Source organism: Citrus clementina, unplaced genomic scaffold, assembly GCF_000493195.1.
Source record: "Citrus clementina cultivar Clemenules unplaced genomic scaffold, Citrus_clementina_v1.0 scaffold_4, whole genome shotgun sequence".
In the NCBI taxonomy this organism is placed as follows: Eukaryota; Viridiplantae; Streptophyta; class Magnoliopsida; order Sapindales; family Rutaceae; genus Citrus; species Citrus x clementina.
Window position 1 is genome coordinate 17,097,813 of NW_006262274.1, and position 23,869 is coordinate 17,121,681.

At 33.6% G+C, this 23,869-nt stretch overlaps 2 protein-coding genes across 2 annotated transcripts; both read left to right on the forward strand.

The window, feature by feature from the left end:
- Positions 1–13,294: 13,294 nt before the first annotated feature.
- Positions 13,295–19,728, forward strand: LOC18044695 (MLO-like protein 1). Its single transcript, XM_006437263.2, has 13 exons — positions 13,295–13,895; positions 14,407–14,669; positions 14,843–14,959; positions 15,059–15,119; positions 15,508–15,602; positions 16,232–16,306; positions 16,392–16,480; positions 16,601–16,650; positions 18,341–18,381; positions 18,810–19,019; positions 19,100–19,167; positions 19,286–19,346; positions 19,443–19,728. The coding sequence occupies exons 1-13, from the start codon at positions 13,715–13,717 to the stop codon at positions 19,662–19,664; spliced, it is 1,533 nt and encodes a 510-aa protein (XP_006437326.1). The 5' UTR covers positions 13,295–13,714; the 3' UTR covers positions 19,665–19,728.
- A 1,112-nt stretch (positions 19,729–20,840) lies between these two features.
- LOC18044696 (50S ribosomal protein L3, chloroplastic) lies at positions 20,841–23,051 on the forward strand. The gene is made up of 2 exons (XM_006437265.2): positions 20,841–21,494; positions 22,444–23,051. Exons 1-2 carry the CDS (start codon positions 20,957–20,959, stop codon positions 22,731–22,733), a joined length of 828 nt encoding a protein of 275 aa, XP_006437328.1. The 5' UTR covers positions 20,841–20,956; the 3' UTR covers positions 22,734–23,051.
- Positions 23,052–23,869: the final 818 nt, after the last annotated feature.

Consider the following 23,869-nt stretch of genomic DNA (forward strand, 5'->3'; position numbering starts at 1 on the left):
AATCATTAGCTTATTGTCATAAAGCAATTTTGAATGCTAATTAAGTTCTTGGTGATTTTGGGCACATATAAAATATCATTAAGCAACAATGGTTTATGGTTTGGAATATGAATAAGTGCACTGCTAATGTGAGATATTGCTAGAGTTTTACCATTACCTACAACCATCTTCTCACCTCCCTTAAATTCCGACTTAATCGGCAAATTGTTTAAATCATTTGTGACATGGTGTGTTGCACCGCTGTCCAAATACCATCCATTGTCTATTTCTTCAGCAAAGAGTGTCATATAGGCAGAGGCATGACCTGCTTGTATTGCTTCTTGTCTTGCAGAGAACCTCCGATCAAAGCGAAAGAAACATTGATATCCTGAATGTCCATATTTACCATATATTTGAAAGGTTGGCTTATTTCCACCCCAACCAAAGTTGGTTCTTCCTCTGCCTCTCTACTACGTCCATTTTCCTGCAACTTTCTTTTTGTGAAAAAAAGCTCTTGCAAAATTTGCATTGAAATTGCCTTCAGACTGAAGATTTTCAACAGTTGAGAGTTGCTCCATTCAACTTTCAAGATTGAGCAAAAGAGAGAAAACTTCAAACAGAGACAAATCATCAATTTTAACTGTAATGTTTACAACCACATGGTTATATTTAGTTCCTAAACCTGCAAGAATATAAGAAATTAAATCATTTTCAATAATATATTTTCTAACCATTGCAAGGCTGTCAACTAAATTTTTTATTTTATTCACATAATCACTCATGGTCACAACATGTTTTTTCGTGGTTTGGAGTTGCATCTTAAGCTGTAAAATTCTAGCCTTTGACTGAGATGTAAACAATGTTGCCAAAGCATTCCAAACCTCAAAAGAGGTTGTATATTGCACCACTATGCGTAAAACTGATTCAGTCATAATGGACAGAAGCCAGCTAAGTAAAAATTGATATGATCTCAGCCACTGTATATACTCTGGATTGTCCATGGTCGTCACCGTTTGATCCCCTTCTACTTGCACCAAGAATTTAGTGGGTACAAGATTTGCTCCATTAATCAAGCTTTCAAGATACAACAAATAAAAGGTAGCACTTGAGACTTTCGTATCATAAAATTCTGCCTATCTAATTTGACAAGAGTCGAAAAGTTGAAAGTTTGTAGTGATTGGTTTACAACATTCATATTGACTAATTTTGCAGAACTAAAACTTGCCATGCTCTGATACCAACTTGGACTATAAAGATGGGCTTAGAGAAGAAATAAAGCACCATTTTTTTTGTTATATTTTATTCACCTCATAATCATCACATTTATAGTGCTTTACAGGAAACACGATAAGCCAAGAATGAGATCAAGCCTAGCACAATAGTTATCTTTATCTTGATCTTGATAAATGAAAAAGTAAAAGCTTGAATTAATGATAAGCTAAGAGATAAGGCTGTCCACTTTAAAATTTCAGAACACTAACGAATGCCAAGTATACTGCCATGTCATCTAACATATTTGAATTCGTATTACTTAAGTTTAGTGGCTTTGCTAGAATATTTTCATCATAATCAACAAGAAAAAGCATAGGCAACAATTTATTTATTTCCCTCGTTCTAAAATGTTGTCAATGCCTAAAAGAGTAAGATAACATAAAATGAGGCATATTTGAAATTAATGCACATTAGCATGTGAGATGTATGTATCATCAAATACACCTTTTTTTTTTTTTGCTTTTGGGTAAACTTAAAATAGAAAGGCATGTGAAATTTTATGAAAGTGACAAAGAATAATTTCATACGTATGTAGCAATTACACTTACATCTCACAAAGTCTTAATTCATGAACATTAATGTGAAGTGTAGTTGTGTCTCATTCAATCAATTTCAATGGCTATATGGATTCTATATATACTCTGGCTAATTAACCGTGAGAATTCAAATTTATGCTTGTTCAATTCTCTAACTTGAGAATGTGTATTATCGAACAAAGGTTAATTTGACAACACTATTAGTCATGGTAGGTGTTTGTGTCGTGTTAGATTCGTGTCGGGTCAAATTTAATCTCGCTAAAACATAATTCATTTTATAACGTGTCAAAATATTGAGACATTAACCCAACAAAAAAATAAATGGATCACTGAATAACTCCCTTAATATCTATATATTTAAAAAAAATTATATATATATATATATATATATATATATAACATACACATAAACCCAATCCACTTACAGCAATGTTGATCAAAATGGCTAAGTATTATGACTTGACATCTGGTGAGGGATCAATTGTGAAACTAGAAAAGCCAGATGAGGTTGGCTTTGAGCTCAGAAGTGGAGTGAGTAATCTTTTTTTTTTCCTGAATAGTTATCTTTGTCTTTATTCCTTGAGCCTAGAAAGTAGCTACCAGAAGAAATACTACAATAAAAGAATCTCTGCGTGACCAATGCGTCATTTTTACTCACTTTCGAACAAATACATCATGTTTGATTTCTAGCCTAGGCTTACAGGTAGGGGCAGTTGTAGAAGTGTGCTTAGAAAGGGTGGTCCTATATTAACTTAGTTGATAAATGCAGGTACTGAAATTGGCCAATACATACACACACACACACATTAGGACTTTTCAAAATTATTTTATTACTCAAGAGATCATTGCTAGAAGCGATGCCTCTTACAATACTCAAGAGTTCTTTTTATAGACACTAAGTAAATCTTTTTTTGTAACTCACTAGTACTGTATGTTACATCTTATCCTTAAGGAATCTTACTTTATGACTTATCACTTATTATATGTGACTCTTTACACCTGTCACTTGGTTATTAGTTAGATCCACCATTGTTTCTGCCGGTAGGGTTAACGACTGTCTTCTGATAATTTGTAACACTGCCTTTAATAGATTGTGTAGGGTTTGCACTTTGCATTATGGATTCGTTCTTCCTTATATTTAGCTAACTATCGCTCCCACAAGTCATCTTCATCTATCAATTCAGGTTGAGATTGTTGTTGGAATCATTCTCCTTCTCGATTATCGTGATTCTACCACTATTCTGGCTCTTCTTCTGGCAGTCTTAGTGGTGGTATCCATAAAGGTGTTATTTCTCTCATTCGTCCATGTAGTCAGAGTTAATAATCATAATATCCTCTCATCTCTAACTCATAATGGTCATCACTATAAACCTATTCATGTCATATCTCTTCTTTATAAGAAAGATCTGGTGTGGTTTGGGTGTTTAGAGATAAAGGACTATGGGTGTTGTACATTGGTTCTATATTATATATTTCTTTTAGTGCTCTTCTTACACGCAAGTAGCCGCTCTATATGACATGATCATCATCTTTCATATAATCATGTTCCATTACTCTGATCAGTGGTGGCTTATCACGTCTTCATATGTTTTGTAGTTGTACTATAATAATAGTACCTTGAGATAACTGGAAACCATTGTTCAGCTTTAAAGTAAGAGGATCTTCGAATATAGGAGCAAAGAGCCTGTCAAACCATCTACCTTTTGCATACTTTCGGCTTCTGTGTATAAGGTGAGGTTGGAATAATATGATTGTATATAGGTTTATCAACAACCAGTAGGCATAGTATGCTATTGGTAGTGCTTCACATATCATAAAATGTCCCCAATTGGTGTCTTCATTAATTACATTGTGAAAGACTGCACTAGTTTGGAAGACAAATTCATTCATCTAATCTATATTTGGAAATGGTTCAGATAGCTTGAGGTTTCTTTTTCCTCTGATTACTAGATTGTATCTCTCGCAAAAGCGCCTATACTTTCTATACCGTTTCATTAGAGCTTTCTGGATATTTGTGGTAGTTTGTGACGCTTTCAAATATTTATTCTTTGATTTCAATGGGAAGTGTTATTATAAGTTCTGAAGGATTAAAAGATAATTTTTCATAATATCATTCTAAATGTAGCTTTCTACTTGTAGCCATTGAGAAGGTTATAATTGGTTTGAACAAAAAGTCCGCCACTGTATTGAATTCTTCTTTGATATGCCTGACTTCAAATTTGAATCGTAAAAGAGATTCAGACCATCTGGCTATTAAGGATTGAGATTTCTCCTTCATTTCTTTTAAGTAATCTCTAAAGATATTTGTAATCGATTTTGATCACAAATATAGTAAAGGAAAGAAAAAAAATTAGAATTTTTTTATGTCTTTGATGACTGTTAAAACCTTTTTTTTTACGAAGATATATAGTGACACCGGGCTTTATTGAATTCCCCGATTTATAACTATAAATCCTTCTGTGATTATCAACTTCTTTAATTAGAATAGCACCCCAATAATTGTCACTAGCGTCTATTTACAGGATGAGGCGTCCTTTGTCATGAATTTTTAATGTTGGTAGTGATTGACATTCCAGCTTTAATTATTTTAAAGCTTTTATCGCTTCTTCTTACTATTGTGAGGATCCTTTTTTTATATGCTTGGAAATCTAATTCACGAGCTTTGTGAGATTCTATATATAATCTACTGCATAATTGATAATTCCCAAGAACTGTTGAATTTGCTTTCTGCTCGACAACTCATTAGGAAATTGAGATTTTTGTTTCGCAATATGTAGATGAGGAATGATGTGGCCATTTTTTATGTGAAGTCCCAAAAAATCAATTTCTTTGAGTCTAATTTTCATCTTAGACTAAGATAATATTAAGCCATATTTGTATGTCAGATCTTTGAATTTCAGAAGGTGCTCAACATGTTCCTATTCATTGTTGCTGTAAATCAAGGCATTATCAATATAAATAAAGCAGAACTCTTATATGGGCTTATACACCTCATTTATTCTATACTGGAATTCTGAAGGAGCATTTTTTAATCTAAATGGCATGGCATTCCATTCATAATGTCCATGTGGCACTACAACTGCTGTTTTGTGCCTATTTTTATCTTGTATATCAATCAACCAAAACCTCGACTTCATGTCAAATTTAGAATATACTGTTGCAGATGCTATTTTCTTTTTTAAAAAAAGGAGTTCTTCTAGGTATATGATATTTAATATCTTGTAGGCACTCATTCAACTTCCTATAGTCAATGACTGGTCTCTTTTTTCGATGAACCTGCTCTGAGTACTTATTTCCATTGAATGCAGGGCTAGCCCATTGAGATTTGGATGACCTGATAAGCTTAAGGTTTAAGAGCGATTGAATTTCTTATTTGCACAGTTTCTCATTATAAGGCATTCTCGGATGAGAGGCTGTCTGATATGGCATGGTCCACCCTTCTTTGTACGGAAGAGAGAAAATATTGCTCTCTGGACCATAATTAATTTAGTCATCTGCATAGCACTATAGGAGTTCCTTTTGTTGTAGTTCAAACTTTTGAACTGGAATAGATGAGATTTTACACTCTGCATCCTTGCCAAAAATGGATTGTTGTTCAACCTAAGGCACTGAAAGAGAATAGGGTTGTTTATCAATAGGGTGGACAAGTGTATTGCCAAATCCTTCTAGATGGATTATATAGCCCAACCTGAAGGATTTTTAGCTGAAAAGAAAGGAACACCTTGTGTGTAAATTAAAGAAATCAATATACGGACCTAAGCAAGCCTTCCTACAATGGTATCTCAAGTTCAATGATACCATTACTTCATTTGGATTTAAGAAAAATATCATTGATCGATGTATATATCTCAAGGTCAGTGGGAGTAAGATTATTTTTCTAATTTTGTATGTTTATGACATTTTGCTTGCTACTAATGATTTTAGTCTACTTTATAAGACCAAGGAGTTTATCTCTAAGAATTTCGAAATGAAAGATATGGGTTAGGCATTCTATGTGATTGGAATTGAGATATTCTGTGATAGAGCACAAGGATTGTTAAAGTTGTCTCATAAAACATATATTAATAAAGTTTTAGAGAGATTCAGAATGGAAAAATGCTCTACAAGTGTTGTTCCAATTCAGAAATGAAATAAGCTCAGCCTTATGCAATGCCCAAAAAACTAATTATAACGCAAACAAATAGAAAGGATTCCTTATGCATCCATTGTTGGAAGCTTGATGTATGCACAGACATGTACTAGGCCGGACATCAGTTTTGCTTTCAAAATGGTGGGCAGATATCAAAGTAATCCTAGATTGAATCATTGGAAAGCTGCAAAGAAAGTATTAAGATACTTGTAAGGAATAAAGGATCATATGCTCACTTATAAAAGATCTGATCATCTTGAAATGATAGGGTATTCAGATTTAGATGATGCTGGCTGCATGGATACCAAAAAATCTACATTTGGCTATTTGTTCATGATGGCTGAAGGAGTCATCTCATGGAAAAGTGCAAAACAGTCTATCATTGCAACTTGCACTATGGAAACTGAGTTTGTGGCGTGCTTTGAAGCCACTGTTCATGGATTATGGTTGCGGAACTTTATTTCAAGGCTTAGAATTATCGACAGTATTGCCAAGCCACTGAAGATTTATTGTGATAATGTCGCAACAATCTTCTTCTCTAAAAATTACAAGTATTCGAAGGGTGCTAAACATATGGAATTAAAATACTTTGCCGTTAAACAAGAAGTTCATAAACGAATGGTGTCAATCGAGCACATTAGCACCAACTTTATGATTGTGAATCCTCTAACAAAAGGATTAAACCCAAAGGTTTTCAGGGAACATGTTGAAAGGATGGGTATTATTGGATGTCTTTATTAACATTATATTTAAACTTTTATGCTCTTTATATATTTGATACTATGAGCTCATTTAAGTATTGTTTCTGATTCTTTTATATCATGTTTGATTTTATGATATATACATGAATGATGATATGATTGTTAACAAGTTTTGTCTATGACTAAGACATTATTGATGGACCGTCATTGTTTTCTTTTTCATTACAAGTCATGTTAAGTATAAAATTGATATTGTGATACATAGAAGGAACTATGTCGAAATAATTATGTGGAACCGCTATGATCCGTATTAGTTTTTACTTAATGATAATTTTATGCCTTGACCAATGCAAATAACGATTTAGCTCTTACTATGCGCATAACGTTTATTATTATTAAACCATTAATTTGAATGTTCCATGGGCCAAGTGGGAAAATGTTGGAATATTTTATAGTGGCCCACGTGCCACATTATTAAATTAGTAATAATAAAATAAATTATGGGCTGAAATCCTTTTGGTAAATTGAGAAAAACTAATTGCCCACTTTGATGGAAAGTGAGAATTATGGTTTTATTAAAATTAGTTTTCTCTCCACCCAAAATATAAAATGATATCACATTAATTTTTTCTCCATCAGAAAGTGAGTCAATTGAGAAAAACTAACTGCCCACTTTAATGGAAAGTGAGAATTATGGTTTTATTAAAATTGGTTTTCTCTCCACCCAAAATATAAAATGATATCACATTAATTTTTTCTCCATCAAAAAGTGAGTCATTATAAAAGGGTCAAAAGAGATAAATCAACTTTGCTAATCTTTAACTCTTGGTAGTGAGATTTAATTAAGAAAAATTATTATGGATCAAGATATATTTTCTCTCAATTATAATGATGTGAAAATCATAATATTTTATGATTTTATGAACTAAAGTTTATTCAAATTAAGATTTATTTACTTTATGGAAATTGTAAAAATTCCAACACCATGCAATTCTCTAATGAGTGCTGCTATTGAGACTCAGGAACGACAAAAGGAAGACAGAAACGGCAGCACATGCTGTCGTTTTCTATCCTCTCTCTTTCGAAAATGAGCATGCGTGAATTTTAAGTTAGACCCACAATCAATTTAAAAAATTAAATTAAACATAATGCGTGAGCCAATAAAGCATTAACAATAATTTTTTTTCCTCTCTCACCTCTCTTTTAGCTGGAATAGAAACCACAAACTCACTCACGCACGCACTTTTTACTTCCCTTTTGACAAACCACAGAATCACACCCACAATCAACAATCAGCCACGCACTCTTACCTTCCGTTTGACAAACCACATACGACGGACGAGCCCACAGACGACGGACCACCACCATCACGTGATCGAGAGAGTAGAACTCACGCGGTGGTGCGTTGGAGCCGCAGTTCTTTTGAGCTAAAAGGTCAGCGTTCCTGTTGGTTTTCGTCGGCGAGGATGGTAGGGAAACGACGGTCGGCTTCCAAGCTTCAGATCAATACCTTGATCGGCCGGTGGAGTTGTCGGGATCGTGAAATCCAACCAGGTCACGTTCGTGGGTCGGGTCGAGTTCGCGGTTTTTGAGCTAAATCGACGGCGTTCTTGTTGGTTTTCGGCGGCAAGGATGGCAGGAAAACGAGGGCCGGCTTCCAAGCTTCAGATCAATACCTTGATTGGCCGGAGGAGTGGCCGGGATCGTGAAATCCAACCAGGTCATGTTCGCGGGTCGGGTTCGTGGGTCAAACTGGGTCAACCTCTCTCCCTTCTCATTTCCTCATCCACTCACAAAGCGCCACACCACGGCTCCCCTTAGCCAGGTTGTTGCTGCTTGAATTTTTTTTGCTAGAAGTGTTACTGGGATTTTTTTTGCTGAAAGTGTTACTGGTGCTGGAATTGATGCTGGAGTTGTTGTTGCTGGAAATTTTTTTTTTTTTTTCGTTTGTGTGTTTTTGTTTGTCTCTGTTTCTATTCCTGTCTCAACTACAAGCTTCTATAATAAGTGTTTGGCCTCGACACAAAATCAATGTTTGTAATAGAGATAATCAATAAAAGTCAGTTCAATTTTCCAATTTTGTCAGTTTGGCCTAGGCACAAAATTTTTTATGTTCTGATTTATTTTCGAAACAGAGCAGAGCTCACAACGTGCTGCCCAGTTGAAATGAATTGAAGCAAAGCAGAGCGACATCGTTTGATGAAAAGGGAATGCTCACATGGTGCTAAACTGAAATTAAGAAGAAAAAGGATTAAAATTAGTTTCCTATCCTCTCTATCTCTCTGGGGAGATTTGCTGGATAAAGTATAAGAAAAAAGATAAAATGAAAAAATTTGAACTACTTTTCCACTTTCTTATTTTTTATTTTATTATTTATTATAATCTCACGCATTTTTGAATTGGCGTAAGACAACGCGTGAAACCACGCTAATTTTTATCGTCCTTTAGTTTTCCTTTAGTTTGTTTACCATTTTCCTTCTCTAATAATTGACAAATCAGCATAAAAAGAATACACTGAATAGAGTACAACTTGAGCGTTTGTTTTCGATATGCATTTCTTTCAATGACGAGTGCTAGCAACAGTCGCCGTTAAGGGCGACTGTTTCAGTCGCCGTTATGGGCGACTGTTTCAGTCGCTTGTTTCTTGTGTTGACACGTGTTTTTCTTTTCAGTTCATTTATAGCTATTTAATTTTACCATAATATCCTTATTAAATCTTCTTCCACGAAGCGCTTTTTTTTTTATTTAAACCAATCATCCATAATCCATTTATGACCATCACTCAATTCATTTTCTCTCTGCAGGCCAAACCAAACCCAACACCAGAACAGAACCGCTTTCCCAAGCGTGAAAGAGAAAGAGAGAATAATGGAGGATGCGGCTCTCCATTTTATGGTGGCAGCAGAGGAATCCCATGCATCCATCCGCCTTTTTCTATGAAGCTTTAATTTAATAAGTTCTTATGAAAATTTTTCTTTTTAGAAAAAGTTAAACAAAAACCCAGCTTAAGAGATGACTATCCTGAAATTTGCAAGACTTCTAATTTTTTTTTTTTTGGTGTTATACTGAAGATTTTATTTATAAGCAGATCTAAGCCCTTTTTGAATGGTTGAAAAAATTGGAGCAACTTTTTGTTGGGTGGGTATTTTTGTTGGGGAAGAATGAAAGTGGTTCGAAGAGTTATTGATGAGTAATGGGTGAGAGTGGATTTGAGAGTGAGGATAATGGCCATTGATGAAATGGCGAAATCGAGTGAGTTTAGTGAGACAAAGAGGGAGAAGGCGTGAGGGCCCGAAACGGATGGAGGAAAAATCGAGGAAGAGAAGAATGAAAAATGGATTGAAGGATAAATCGGTAATTTAAAAATGATGTTTTTTTATAATGAATAAAAGTTTGGAGTCTTACGTAACTAAGCGGTGGTGAAACTTTTAAAATAATAAAACTGACACGTGTCTATTTATAGAGCAGCGACTGAGACACTCGCGAGTGTCCGTAGCACTCCTCAATTTCTTAAATTTTATGGATGACAGCAATTAGGGTAATTTTTAAAAACCCCCTTTGAGATTTGGACTTGTTGTAAATAGATAGCGAGAATTTATTTATTTGTAAAAAATCTCCTACCATTAGTTAACTTTAATATTGACCGTTAGTTGACTGTGTAAAGATAATATTACCCTTAATAACGATTTGTAGACGGAAATAATTAAAAAAAAATTTAATTATTGACTATTTTACCCTCTTTAAATTATTGATATTTTCTTAAAATTTCTATAAGAAAGATAAAATTAAAAAATTAAAAAATTCTCTTTAAATTATTAATATTTTCTTAAAGTTCCTATAAAAAAGATAAAATTAAAAACTTGAAAATGAAATAGTTATAATCTTTACCTATGATATTGTAAATCTTTGGAATTGACAAGGATAAAATTGTCAAAAAATAGGGTTTGTACTTTTCGCGCCAATAATTTTAATTTTTTTTTAGTTATTTCCATCTACAAACTGTTGTTAAGGGTAATATTATCTTTGCACAGTCAACTAACGGTCAATGTTAAAGTTAACTGACGGTAGGAAATTTTTTACAAATAAATAAATTCTCGCCATCTATTTACAACAAACCCAAACCTCAGGGGAGGTTTTTAAAAATTACCCCAGCAATTATTATCTGACATTTGACTGACTGACTAAGCAGGGTGACGGGGCATCAAAGCTCTCCGATGGTTGATGGAGATCCAAAATTAATGGGCAAACTTTAGTTATAATGTTTGGGGCAAAACTATCTTACCCTCGTTGTACCAAACACCATTTTGATATTTTCTTTAACAGCTCCTATAGTTTTCTGTAAATAATAAAAACTATAAGTTTTAAAAATTTTATACATAAGCCCCAATTAAAATATAATGATTTCAAAATTCTAAAAAATTTATTTGGCTTTTTCTTCAACAATCCCTATTGTTTTCTGTAAATAATAAAAACTATAAGTTTTAATAATTTTATGTAATAAACCCAATTAAAATATAGTAATTCTGAAATTCTAAAAAATTTATTCTCTCTCTCCTTCTCAACCAATTTTACATTTAAGTTTCATTTTTTATAATTTTAAATTTAAGTAATAGAATAAATATTATGCAATTTATTTATTTTATATTAAATAAATAATTGATCAGCTTCATACGTGTGATAAAGTATAAGTAATTTTACACAATCTCAAATTTACATATAGAAATTTATTATTTTGAAAATATTATTTATAAACTCTATAATGAATTTAAATGACTATCCAAGCATTTATTTAATATTTATCTATTTTTTATTTTAATATTGTCAAAATTTATATAAAACCTTGTCCAATTTTGTGTTACACTAAATACAAAATAGTATTATTAATATCTAATTGGTATTTTACGTAAATGGAAGTGGAGAGTATTTTACTAAGTTAAAATAATCCATCCATATTTTTAATATATAAATATGTTCATTTACTAAATTACCTTTGATAATAAAAGATTTTAACGAACCAATGTATCAAAATTTTGAAACTTAATATTTTCTTATTCTTTTAGTAAACATAAGGGACCACATCATTAATAATCAAATAATATCATTCAAGCTGTTGGAGTAGCATTTGCAACTCTTCGGTTTGATCCAATGGTTGGATCACAAAAAAATTTTTTTAAAAAAGGGTATAAAATCACAGTTACATTATAGTTGGACCCTAATATTTGTAATTCGAATCCTCTTACAGTAACATGGTTAGCCACTTTTTATATGCTTCTTGCTGTGATTAACAATACTAGAATAATTTTTTATTGAAAAAAAAAAACACAGTAATAGAATAGAATTAGATACCTCTTTTGGCCTTTGGCGGATTTTGGAATTTTTGAAAATGACATGAAAAAGAAGCAAAACGTTCCCCACAGAACCACCACTTTAGGGAGAATAAAATAACAGAAAAAGGTACAACGAGAATAATTTTCTCTCTTATTTTTTCAACTTTAAAGGTTTGGGGAAAAATAAAACGGTGAAAGTTTGTTTGGTCATTATATTTTAAGATTAGTAAGTATTTAATTTTTATATTTTTAAAAATATTTTAAAATATTTTTATCGTTAAATTATTGATATTTTTATCGTTACTTTTATTCTTTCTAACTTATTTTTACAGTATTATTCTCTTGCAATAATGTTTATTTTTTTGGCATTAATAAAAAAAATTAAATTATCAATTTAATTCCAAAAAAATAGAAACAAAAGTAATATATATTAATTTTTTTGGAATACTCTACAGATGAGTTAATCTATTAATTTTTTTATTAATATCCCAAAAAATTAGGCATTGATGTAAAAAAAAAATATTATTGTTGGAGAATAATATTGTAAAAATATGTTAAAATGAACAAAAAGTAACAACAAGAATATCAATAATCTAACGACATAAATGTTTTGAAATATTTTAAAAAATACAAAGAGTAGACGAGCACTAATTTCAAAATATAAAAATTAAATGGATCTTTACCTAAAAAAAATTATTTTTTTAATAATTTATTGTTTCTAAGAAAGGTTTTATTTGAATGTTCAATTTTTTAGAAGAAAATTTGTACAAAAAAATCCTTAATTATTAAGAATTTTGAGAATTTAACCAACTAGAGACTTCCCCACCGTCTAATCAAAGGAAAAATTTAGGTGACAGAATAGACTGCACAGAGAGAGAGAGAGAGAGAGAGAGAGAGAGAGAGAGAATCTGTTAGTGTGAGGCCCCCTCGACATAAAGTCATGAACCATCTGTTGGTTCGTTCATTCGTTTGATGTTTAGCCCGTTAGCACCAATTGCGCCGAAAATTGACAGCTAATATCAAAACTACAAGACACAGATTTGTAGCAAATTATTGTAATTGTCCCACTCCCCATTCTTTCACACAGACCATCACCGTCCAAAAATTAAAAAAAATAATAATTGTAATATATGAAGCACAAAATCTATAAAAAAAAAGAAGAAGAAAAAAACACAACCATGTGCAACACAATAAAAAAAAATTTATAATAAGATTTTCTTGGTGTTAAAAGAATTGGATTTTTATATCTTCATACGTCATCTTTTAACATGAAATTTGGGAAAGATTGAATTTGTAAGTAACTGATAATAATTTAGTAGACATGCAATCCCTAAGTTATGTTTATTTTAGTAGACAATAACAGAGGAGTTGGCATGCCTGTCTTCACCAGCAGCAAAGACATTATTATTGTTATTCTGACAAAAGACTTTATTAGTTATTTATTTATCACACTGCTTAGTGCTTACCCTCCATACACGACACAACCCTTTGATTTTTTAAAAGGAAAGAACAAGTTTATTAATAATATCTTGAGTCGATTAAAGACAAACAATTGTAAGACTTTAGTTGAATTTGATGCACATAAATTCATCAAGAGTAACAGCAGCCATTCACGTGAAAAGAAAACAGAGAGACAGATAAAACAGAGAGAGACGGAGAAAATACGGGGGGAAAAAACAGAGGAAAACAGAGTGAGAGTGTGTGCTTGATCAATGTTGTGTCTGTAAATCTTACTTCTTGTTGCCTTGAAAATCTCATTTGATCAATTCGATGGGGGAGGGTGGTGAAGGAGTAACGTTGGAGTACACACCAACATGGGTAGTCGCGGCTGTGTGTACGGTCATCGTCGCCATTTCTTTGGGTGCTGAAAGATTGCTTCACTATCTCGGACGCTATCTCAAAAATAAAAAACAGAAATCACTCTTTGAAGCCCTTCAAAAAGTTAAAGAAGGTCTCTCCCCTTTTAACCCCTTTTCAGTTTTTTTCTTATTATTATTCCATGATATAGTATTTGAAGTTCGAAGTATGTCACCATCTTTGTCCCGTCTGCATTTTTTGTTTTTTTACATTTCCTCAGGATGATTTATTATGGTCAATGTTGTTTGCTTCTTTGTATGTTTTTAATTTAATTTAATTTTTTTTTTTTTTTGGGGGGGGGGGGGGGGGGGGTTATCTGGTTTTTGAGTTTAGTAGTTATTCCACTAAAAAAAAAAAAAGAGCAAATAAAAAAAACTTCCCATCATGATACTGTGTTATGTATATAGGCAGGTATGCGTGTATGTGAATAAGAAGATCTGTAAATTAAAAAAGGGATTTGTTTTTGGTTTACAGATTTTGATGTGTATTTGTGAGTGTGAAAAAAAAAAAGAATCCGTTTTTTCTTATATTTTTTTGTGAAAATGTTTGTGTGTGGGAATTCTTTCGAAATTTGATTTATTGGAAGTTTGGAATTGTGATGGCAGAGTTGATGCTGTTGGGGTTCATTTCACTGTTGCTGACGGTATTTCAAAACACAATCTCCAAAATCTGCGTTCATCAGGATGTTCTTGATAATATGCTTCCTTGTAAACGCAATAAAACTGCAGAATCTGAAGGGCAGAACTCTCATGTTACCACGACTTCACATTTTCAAACCTTTTTTTCTTCTTCCATTTCCGGCACTGCTAAGCGTCTTCTAGCTGAAGAAGAATCTGCAGCTTCTGAGCGTGGCTATTGTGCTCAAAAGGTAAGTATAATTATCTGTTGACCCATAGGTGCTTATGACACATGTATGGAGCTTGTTATGCAGTAACCGTGTTGTTTTCCTTTATCCACACCAACTTATTTCCAGTTATTATTTATAGCTGCACATGAATTACAACTAAATGATCTGATTGGTTTTTGCTCTATCCTTTTCAGAATAAGGTGCCGTTGTTGTCAACTGAAGCCTTGCATCATCTTCATATCTTCATCTTTGTCCTAGCCATTGTCCATGTGACTTTTTGCGTTTTAACTATTCTTTTTGCTGGAGCAAGGGTGAGTCAGCAATAGATTTCTCTAACTTGTTCTTCAATTGTATAAAGTTATAGGTGTATTGAGTCTTCTTTCTTGAATAACTATCTTTTCATGATATAGATTCGTCAATGGAAAAACTGGGAGGATTCGATTGCAAAACAAGATTTCGATCCTGAGCAAGGTGGGAGCTACTACCAATTTAAGATTTGATGTCTGTCTTTTGTAATTATCTATTACTTAGTAATTGAGTGAAATATCTGCTTTATGCATGTTTGTTGAAAACTTTTTTGTTTATGACATGTAAAAGTTGTTTTATAACTACTCTAATAAAAAAAATGGTTATTCTATAGAAGTGTCAAAATGGATTACCAATGGGATATAATTGCATTGCTCTGCACATGTTTTTCTTTCACAATTTCAGCTGTAATGTCATTTAACATATGACCATATTTACAAGTCAACTTTCGGCTGCCTTATTTTATATCAGTTTCCTCATGCAAAGAAGTATTGAAGATCAATCTGTCGTTCATATTTATTACATTTGTTAATTATAAGCTGCCTTACTGCAGTTTTGAAGACAAAAGTCACCCATGTTCACCAGCATGCTTTTATCAAAGAGCACTTTCTGGGTTATGGGAAAGATTCAGCTCTGCTGGGATGGATGGTGAGTTACTTCTTCTAATAGAATCATATTTTGATTGGACACTAGAACTTGCAGAAAAATAAAATCTTGTTTGGGGTGCATGTTTGCCTGGAGCCCTGTCCCGATGGATTAATGGGTAAGCCACTGTTGGATGTAGGGTCCTTCCGGAAATTGTTTCCTTTGTTGTTTTGGTGTAGGGTTGTCCTAAAGAATCACACATATAGTTATATAAATATAGAAATGTTCACATATCACTTATTGCTCTTTTGTTGGAGAGCTACACTGTGTATTTCCACACTATTGGAAAAGTCGTGTGGCTTTGCCTTTGGTTGGATTTCGTGAACAAACTGTTTTATCTCTAAAACTAAACATACATGCATAGGCACATTATTTATTTATTTATTTTTTTCCCTGACAGATATATTGGCATTCTCTGTTTAGGCAGCTGATGGTCCACTCTTACTGTACTTACCCTTTGTTTATTATGTTCTTTGACATAGTGGTAAAAAAAAGGGGAAAAAAATTATATTGTTTGATTTGACACTGTCTATTATATTTCAGAAGAAGAAAAGTAATTTTTGATACATCTATATGGGACTCTGATAGTCTGATTTTCTTTTTCTTCTTCTTCTTATTCTTCTGTCCTACAGCTATCTTTTTTCAAGCAATTCTATGCTTCTATTACAAAAGCAGATTATGTGACATTGCGACTCGGTTTTATCATGGTAAGGAATCTAATGCAAGGATCTTGTTGTCTTGTATATATTCAGTATGTCCTTTAGTCAATCCTAATCCTTATTTCTATGTTAGACCCATTGCAGAGGAAGTCCGAAGTTTAATTTTCACAAATACATGATACGTGCCCTTGAAGATGATTTCAAGCGAGTTGTTGGTATTAGGCAAGTGTTTTTTTAACCATCTTTGACTATTGTTTGCAGTGCATATCTACCGGATATATTGCATTGAACATTAATACTGATTTTCTTTTGCTTACTGATCTTCTAAATTCACCTTTGCAGCTGGTATCTTTGGATCTTTGTGGTCATATTCTTGTTGCTGAATATTAATGGTATGCTACTCCTTGGACTAGCACTGGTAGCAGTTAGAATGCTGATGCCAAGTATAATTACATCAACAGAGATTTACACTTTAAGAGTAAAAAAAGTATCTTAAGTCCAAGTACAGTCGGTAATTTGAATGTTTTAATGGCTACAATAAAAGGCATTCTGAAAATTAAATATTTTCTGTTATTTGGCTAAACATAAGTCCTTTGAGAGACATTGACTGCTTGGATTTGGTCCTTCTTTTCAAGTTTGTCTACTAGTATCTGACTCTCTTAGTTCTGATGGTGTGGAGGTAGGTAGTGATCAGATTATAAGAAATGACATATCTTCATCTTATCTACCATATTCTTCATCAATGGCTTTTCATCCTATTATTTTTCGTCCTGTGTATGAATGACATTGATATTTTAAGTCAATAGGAGACACTACTCTTATTTTACGTCAAATTTTATCAGTATTTTCCAATATTTTGAATAATTAAGTTTGTACTGAGCATGTGAATAAGGAAAAACTTGATCTCTGGTGGAAATATTGTAGTCTTAATAGATGCAAGAAGACAATTATAAAAAATAAAGTTTTCTTTTATATCTGATAAAATTCAAAAAAGTTTTAGTTTCCTTAAATTTACTATAAAGAGGCACTGTCTCGGTTTGTTGGCTTTGATTGTATCAATCATTTTTGCTTATCACTTTCTTGTGGAGCCACATATTTAGCAAACCATTGGCTGAAAGGTCAAGTTGCTCTCAATGTCTGAACCTACCAGAGTTTTTCCTTCCCCTTTCTCGTGTTTGTGCCATCAGCCTATTTCTTGCTCCTTCTTATCGGTCCATTTACTGCATTTATTCACATTTCTCACAAATGATTCAACTACGTCAACATTGTTCCTTTTTCCCAATTCTTCCTGTTCCTTGTTGAAGTTATGTCCACATTTTTGCAAACACATTTAGGCGAGGCCTGATATTCTTTTTGCTTTACCACTCATATATACGAAATCATCATTAATGTAACAATTTTGCCAACATGTTTCTTTTCCAGATTGGTTACTTTTGTATGGCCATTTGATTTACTTCAAGTTGATTGAAATATGCTGGTCATGATACTATTGAAAACACATCTTGCTTGATACATACAGTTGTAACTTTGTTTAGATTTTGTATTCTTTCATAGATCACTGAATGAATGCACTAATGGAAGTTCTACATAATGTTAGAACTTTTGGTCATGAGGCGGATCCACTCATGACCAGTAGGGGTTTAAGTCCCCTCTGGAGAAAATAATTTTGAAAAAATAGAAGAGAAAATTACTTGAGTTACTAATAAGCCCCCAAATTTATAAAAATGGCCCCATAAACTCATAATCCCTAAAATTTAAAATTTAACTTTGAGAATTATAAAAGTCCATACGTTAATTGGAAAAATAAAATCTAACCCATATGGGCGGTTATACTATTATTTAATTTTGCACCCATTAAATCTATTGAAATAAACTTTATAAACGCATTAACCCATAAACATTTTGTCGTTATGTAATTCAGCCCCTGGTAAGTCATTTTTCTATATCCGCCACACTCACACTTTAATTTGCTAATAGCGTCATAGGTTGTGTTTAAAGTCCCCTTTCTTTTTCCCATCTTTAAATGGAATGTAGTAGCATCATATTGTTCATATCATGATAATTTGCCATTTTCTTGTGCAGAGTGGCATACGTACTTCTGGATAGCATTCATTCCTTTCATTGTGAGTAGTTTTAAATCTTTATATGGTTTACCTCTAGTTTTTAGCTTGTGTTGATGTGCATCAAATTGCATCTAAGTTGCTATTTTTATAAAAGCATTGTTTGATTCACCATCCAGTTTTATGCTCTTGCAACTTTACAATTTTATTGATGAGTGATTTAACTCGTTTGACTTCTTTTTAATTACATTTGTTGGATGGTTGCCGGGTATGAGAAAAAGAGATGCCCAATTTGCTGTTATTAACTTGTCTCCTGACTCCCCCTCTTTTCTGTCCTCAACCACTCCATTTTTGTTTTTTAGTGCACATGATAGTGAATTGGTTATTATTATAATCTGTTGGTCCACGTGCACTTTAGCCTTCTTTTTTCCTTAATTTTGGTCAATTTATTAAATGTGTGTATGTTTATTGTGTGTCTTGCGCTTTTGCAGCTTCTACTTGCTGTGGGAGCTAAGCTGGAGCATGTCATTAGTCAGTTGGCCCATGAGGTTGCTGAGAAACATATAGCCATTGAAGGGGAATTAGTAGTTCAACCATCAGATCAGCACTTCTGGTTTAACCGGCCTCAAATTGTCCTCTTCTTGATTCATTTTATCTTATTCCAAAACTCTTTTGAGATTGCATTTTTCTTTTGGATATTGGTAAGCTAAAATTTTGAAGCCCGTAATCATTTTGTATAACTGATTGGACAGATATAACTAGTGTCTTTGTATTTATGTAGATTCAATATGGCTTTGACTCCTGTATCATGGGACAAGTTTGTTATATTGTACCAAGGCTCATCATTGGGTAGAAGTCAATGACCTTTTCTGTTTCACCTTTTTATTTAATTTTGGTTCAACATTAACAAATAATTCAAGTTTCTGATACTTACTGTGCAATCTTTTTGTTCCTTGGTTCCATGTAGGGTGTTTATTCAAGTTCTCTGTAGCTACAGCACCCTTCCACTTTATGCCATTGTCACGCAGGTGAGTTGATTTGCTGTCATTTATGAATTCTTCACCTTCTTCCTTCAAAAAATTTATGAACTCATCTATTTTTCTCTTTTTTCCAATGAAATAAAGATGGGAAGCTCCTTCAAGAAGGCGATATTTGAAGAGAATGTGCAAGTAGGCATTGTTGGTTGGGCCGAAAAGGTGAGGAGAAAGAAAGATCCAAAAGCAGCTAAAGATGGGTCTACCCAATCAAGTTCCCACCAAGGAGTTCAGCTGGGAAGAGCTTTCCGCAAGTCATCTACTCCGGAGGAAATTCAGCCTTCCACACATGGATCCGAGGGTTCCAAATGAGCTGCTGTACCAACCCGACGAAAGCAGCAGGCTTAAGGCTTCTGGAAATTTTAGTTTTGTAGAAGTATATAAACTGGTTGGTTATAGCCACAGTTATACGTATATTGATGTAGGGCATATTTTAAACCCAAGAGAGCACGCAACTTACGAATATCTTTTGGAGTTTGTAACTGACATTGTAGTTGAGCAGGCGCGCTACCTGCTGTTGATGGATATATATTTCAAAAGGAAAATACTTGGGTTTTATATCACCATTTTAAATGAAAGTTACTTTAAATTTTTATGTTGTTACTTCTTGAGTTGTACATTACAAGTGGAGATTTTTCTCCGAACTCAATTGATTTTCTTCGGTTTTTAGGTTTGCTATCGTGTGGTTTGACTTGTGAGTTCAATACTGACACCATTGATGGGTAATGGTATTTGGGTCCCTGAAGTTTGATGAACTACAAAGAAGGATATACCTAGCATTTTTTTTTTTTTCCCCACATTCAACTCCTTATATTAATATATTTTGTTGAAAAATCTTTCAATGGAATCAATGGTTTTACAGTTTACAGTTATGTCACGGTTTTACTTCTGTTTTGGTGTTAAAATTTTTTTAAAAAAAAAATTCCATTTTAAGAAATTAAAAAAAATGATAATATAATAACATTCAAATTCTCAACCAAATTGGATGCTCGTTATTTTTAAAAAAAAAAAAATTTGGAATTGGGTATGTGCCCCCAAATGAATTCAAGACGGCGGTTTGATCCCCTTCCCTGGCCCAACCCAATTACAGGGCCTGCAAGTTTTTTTAAAAAAAATTGGTTTCATAAAATATGAAAAATATTTTCAATATATCAAAATAAGTTTTTTTACTATTTTATAAAATCTAAAATTTCAAGAAATGTACATGTTGTAGTATTTCAGAATTCAGAACAGCTTTTTTTTTAATCAAATGTTTACTATTCATTTAGATACGATAATTTTATTCCATATAAAGTTGTGGTAATGAATATTTTTAACGTGAAATATATATATATATTAACAGTCATTAAAAAAATCCATTAACTCGCAAAAAAATTAATTTTTCAATAAGTATACGAGTATTAATAAATTAATAAAAGGGGTTTTATTTTTCCATTTCACAGTATCGTAATCCCTTTGTCAGCCACTTTTATAAATAATAAATAAGGATAAGAAAGAAAGAGAGACTTCATTTTGTAAACTCTGAAGCTCAGACTCTCATTGTCTCATTCATTCATTCTTCTCCTCATTCTTCTTCTTGAAAGTTGAGACAGTCACTCAATCAAATGCCAATCTCTTCACTTTCACCAATTGGGCACTGTCCTCCATCTCTATCTCTGAAATACAACTTCCCATTTTGCCCCACAAGAAAGGCCTCAATTCTTGCCCCGCCCAAGAAGCCTCTCATTTTTACCACCAAAAGAACCACAACCCACATAGTTTCAATGAGCTACGAGGCGGGAATTGGCGTAATGGGCACCAAGCTAGGCATGATGTCGTACTTCGAGCCCGACGGAACTGTTGTTCCGGTGACTGTAGTTGGGTTCAGAGAAGGGAACATTGTGACCCAGGTTAAGACTGAAGCCACTGACGGGTACGACGCCGTTCAGATTGGTTATAGGAGAGTGAGGGACAAGAAGCTGACGAAACCTGAGCTGGGTCACTTGCAAAAGTCTGGGTTAATACCCATGAGGCATTTGCAGGAGTTTAGGTTACAGTCTGTTGATGGGTTTGAGGCTGGCCAAAAGTTGGCTTTTGAAGAGATTTTTAATGAAGGGGATCTTGTCGATGTTTCTGGGACTACTATCGGCAAGGGTTTTCAAGGTATCTTCTTTCACGCACACTCTTTCAGCTTAGTTTGAATGCATGGTTTTGGTTTGGTTTGGGCTAAGGTATGTTTATGATTGAGGTTTGGTGTAGTCGTTAAGTAGAGCATTAGCTGTCAAGTACAAGTGAATAAAATCACTTGGATAGTACAAGAAGTTTTGTGTTCGAATTCTCCTTACATGGGTGGGGAGGTGGTTTATTGACTTAACACTTCAGTTACCGTGCTTTCAGAGTTCAGTTGAAGCACAATTGTTTCAATCATATGCCTGAGGGGCATGTTGGGATGTGAAGGAAATATTTTGTTTTGTTTGAGGTATTGGAATCTATTGGAGAGTTGATTTTGAGAGATTCACTTTTGAATTTGGATGAGATGGTTGAATTTTAATGTATGTAACTGTTACTATATTGATGCGGGATGTTTGATGCTATTGTGGGATGGGAGTGTTTTATGTGTCAGATGGTGTGATTTGTGTGGCTTTCTTGACTGGGATCACGGTTATAACCCTGGCAGCTCTAAACGATATCAAAGAAAACCGATTCTTGGATAGGAACAAAGTTGAGAAATCATTATGTTTACTTTACCAACATTCTTAAGCTAAAAGACAGAGATGCTGATGCATGGCTTTTATATTTTTATAAGTTATGTTGAACAGCAGCCATTAGGTATCAAGTTACCATAAGATGTCTCAGCAACGTTAAGAGGATTGAACTTTGGAGAAACTCTTCTTTTCCTAATTTATTGAGTGTATTATAATCAATCGTGTTGAGTCCGGCAGTAGAACGTCACTGTGTCAGTGAATCAGCATCAGTTTTAACTTACTGTTCTTTTCTAATATGAAATTTTAATCCTATTTGTGTAGAGAATGTATTTTCTGCTGTCTCAATAACTTTGAATTCCTTAATACTTGACCCTGATTTGTTCTCTCTCTTTTTCTATATCCCACAGGTGGCATTAAGCGGCACAATTTCAGAAGGGGTGCGATGACCCATGGTTCTAAGAGTCATAGACAATTGGGTTCCATTGGTGCTGGAACAACTCCAGGCCGTGTATACAAGGGGAAGAAGATGCCTGGAAGAATGGGAGGGACAACAAGGAAGATCAGAAAGCTCAAGATTGTAAAAATTGATAATGACCTTCGTGTTGTAATGATAAAGGGTGCTGTCCCTGGTAAGCCCGGAAATCTTCTGCGTGTAGCACCAGCTAAGATTGTTGGGAAGAACATACCAAAGAACTAGGTTGGTGCATTATTCTGATTACTTCGCTTTGTGCAGTTCTACATTGTCAAAGAGATTAGTCTTTGTAACCCTTCGTTTTGTGAGTGGCAATTTAGACTTTCAGTTAACATTTTGTGATGTATCATTGGCTCCTTTGCCGAGATACATTTCTATCTCTCTTTGGAATTTGTATTTAGGATTGCTTTCAGTTGAGAAAAGCCCATAGTAGATCAGTACAAAGGGCATACAACTTTGCCACAAAAACCTTTCTTGAGATGATCTTCGGTAATTGGGATATTGGTTTAATAGTAGATCATTACTGATATTGATTATGTATTATACAACGTGCACTCATTTTTCTTAACCAAGATACAAGTCTTCGAAATGGTATAAGTTTGCTTTGTACTTATGTGCTCTACCTCTACCTATGATATTAGTTCTTATAGTGTTTATAGCTGCTATCTGTTGGCAAGCGAGAGGATTGAGGTAAGCTTACACAAGATCATGCAGAACTAAATAGAGCACAACTAAGAAGTAATGTTCCCAAGCCAAGCCTTGGCATCATGGCCAATGCTTTGATCATGAATTACAGTTGACGATGATGAAAATTAAAATGCAATTGTACAAACAGTAGTACCAGAAGCAGTAGCATCACAACGAAGATGCTAGGACCAAAGATAATCAATCCAAAAACTCCCACTATAAGAGAGGGTACCAATGGTGAGGACCCTGCCCTTCTGCCCGCCATTGCCCTTGCAAGTGGGGATTTGGAGTACCATGGACAATTCACAAATCACTTGTACCGGTTCAAGAGATCAATGAACCAAGTAACTAACTAGTACCCCCTCTAGTATATATAGAAGAGATGTTTGATATAATTCTCTTCTTTGTCTGGATATAGTACTATTGTTTTGTGCGGAATCCATCTAGATATTTAATTAGTTTTGATTAAATAAAACTGATAGGAAGTTAGCTTGAAGGTCAATCATGACCAGCTATTATTTAAAATAGGCAAGTGAGCAAATTAAAGCAACTCGGGGGTATCTTGCATTGAACTTTATGGTGGAGGATGAAGAGACCAATTCAGGATGATTGATTTAGCTGAGAAAAATTACTAGAGATTAATTAATTTGTGATGAAGTTTGATTTCCTTTTTC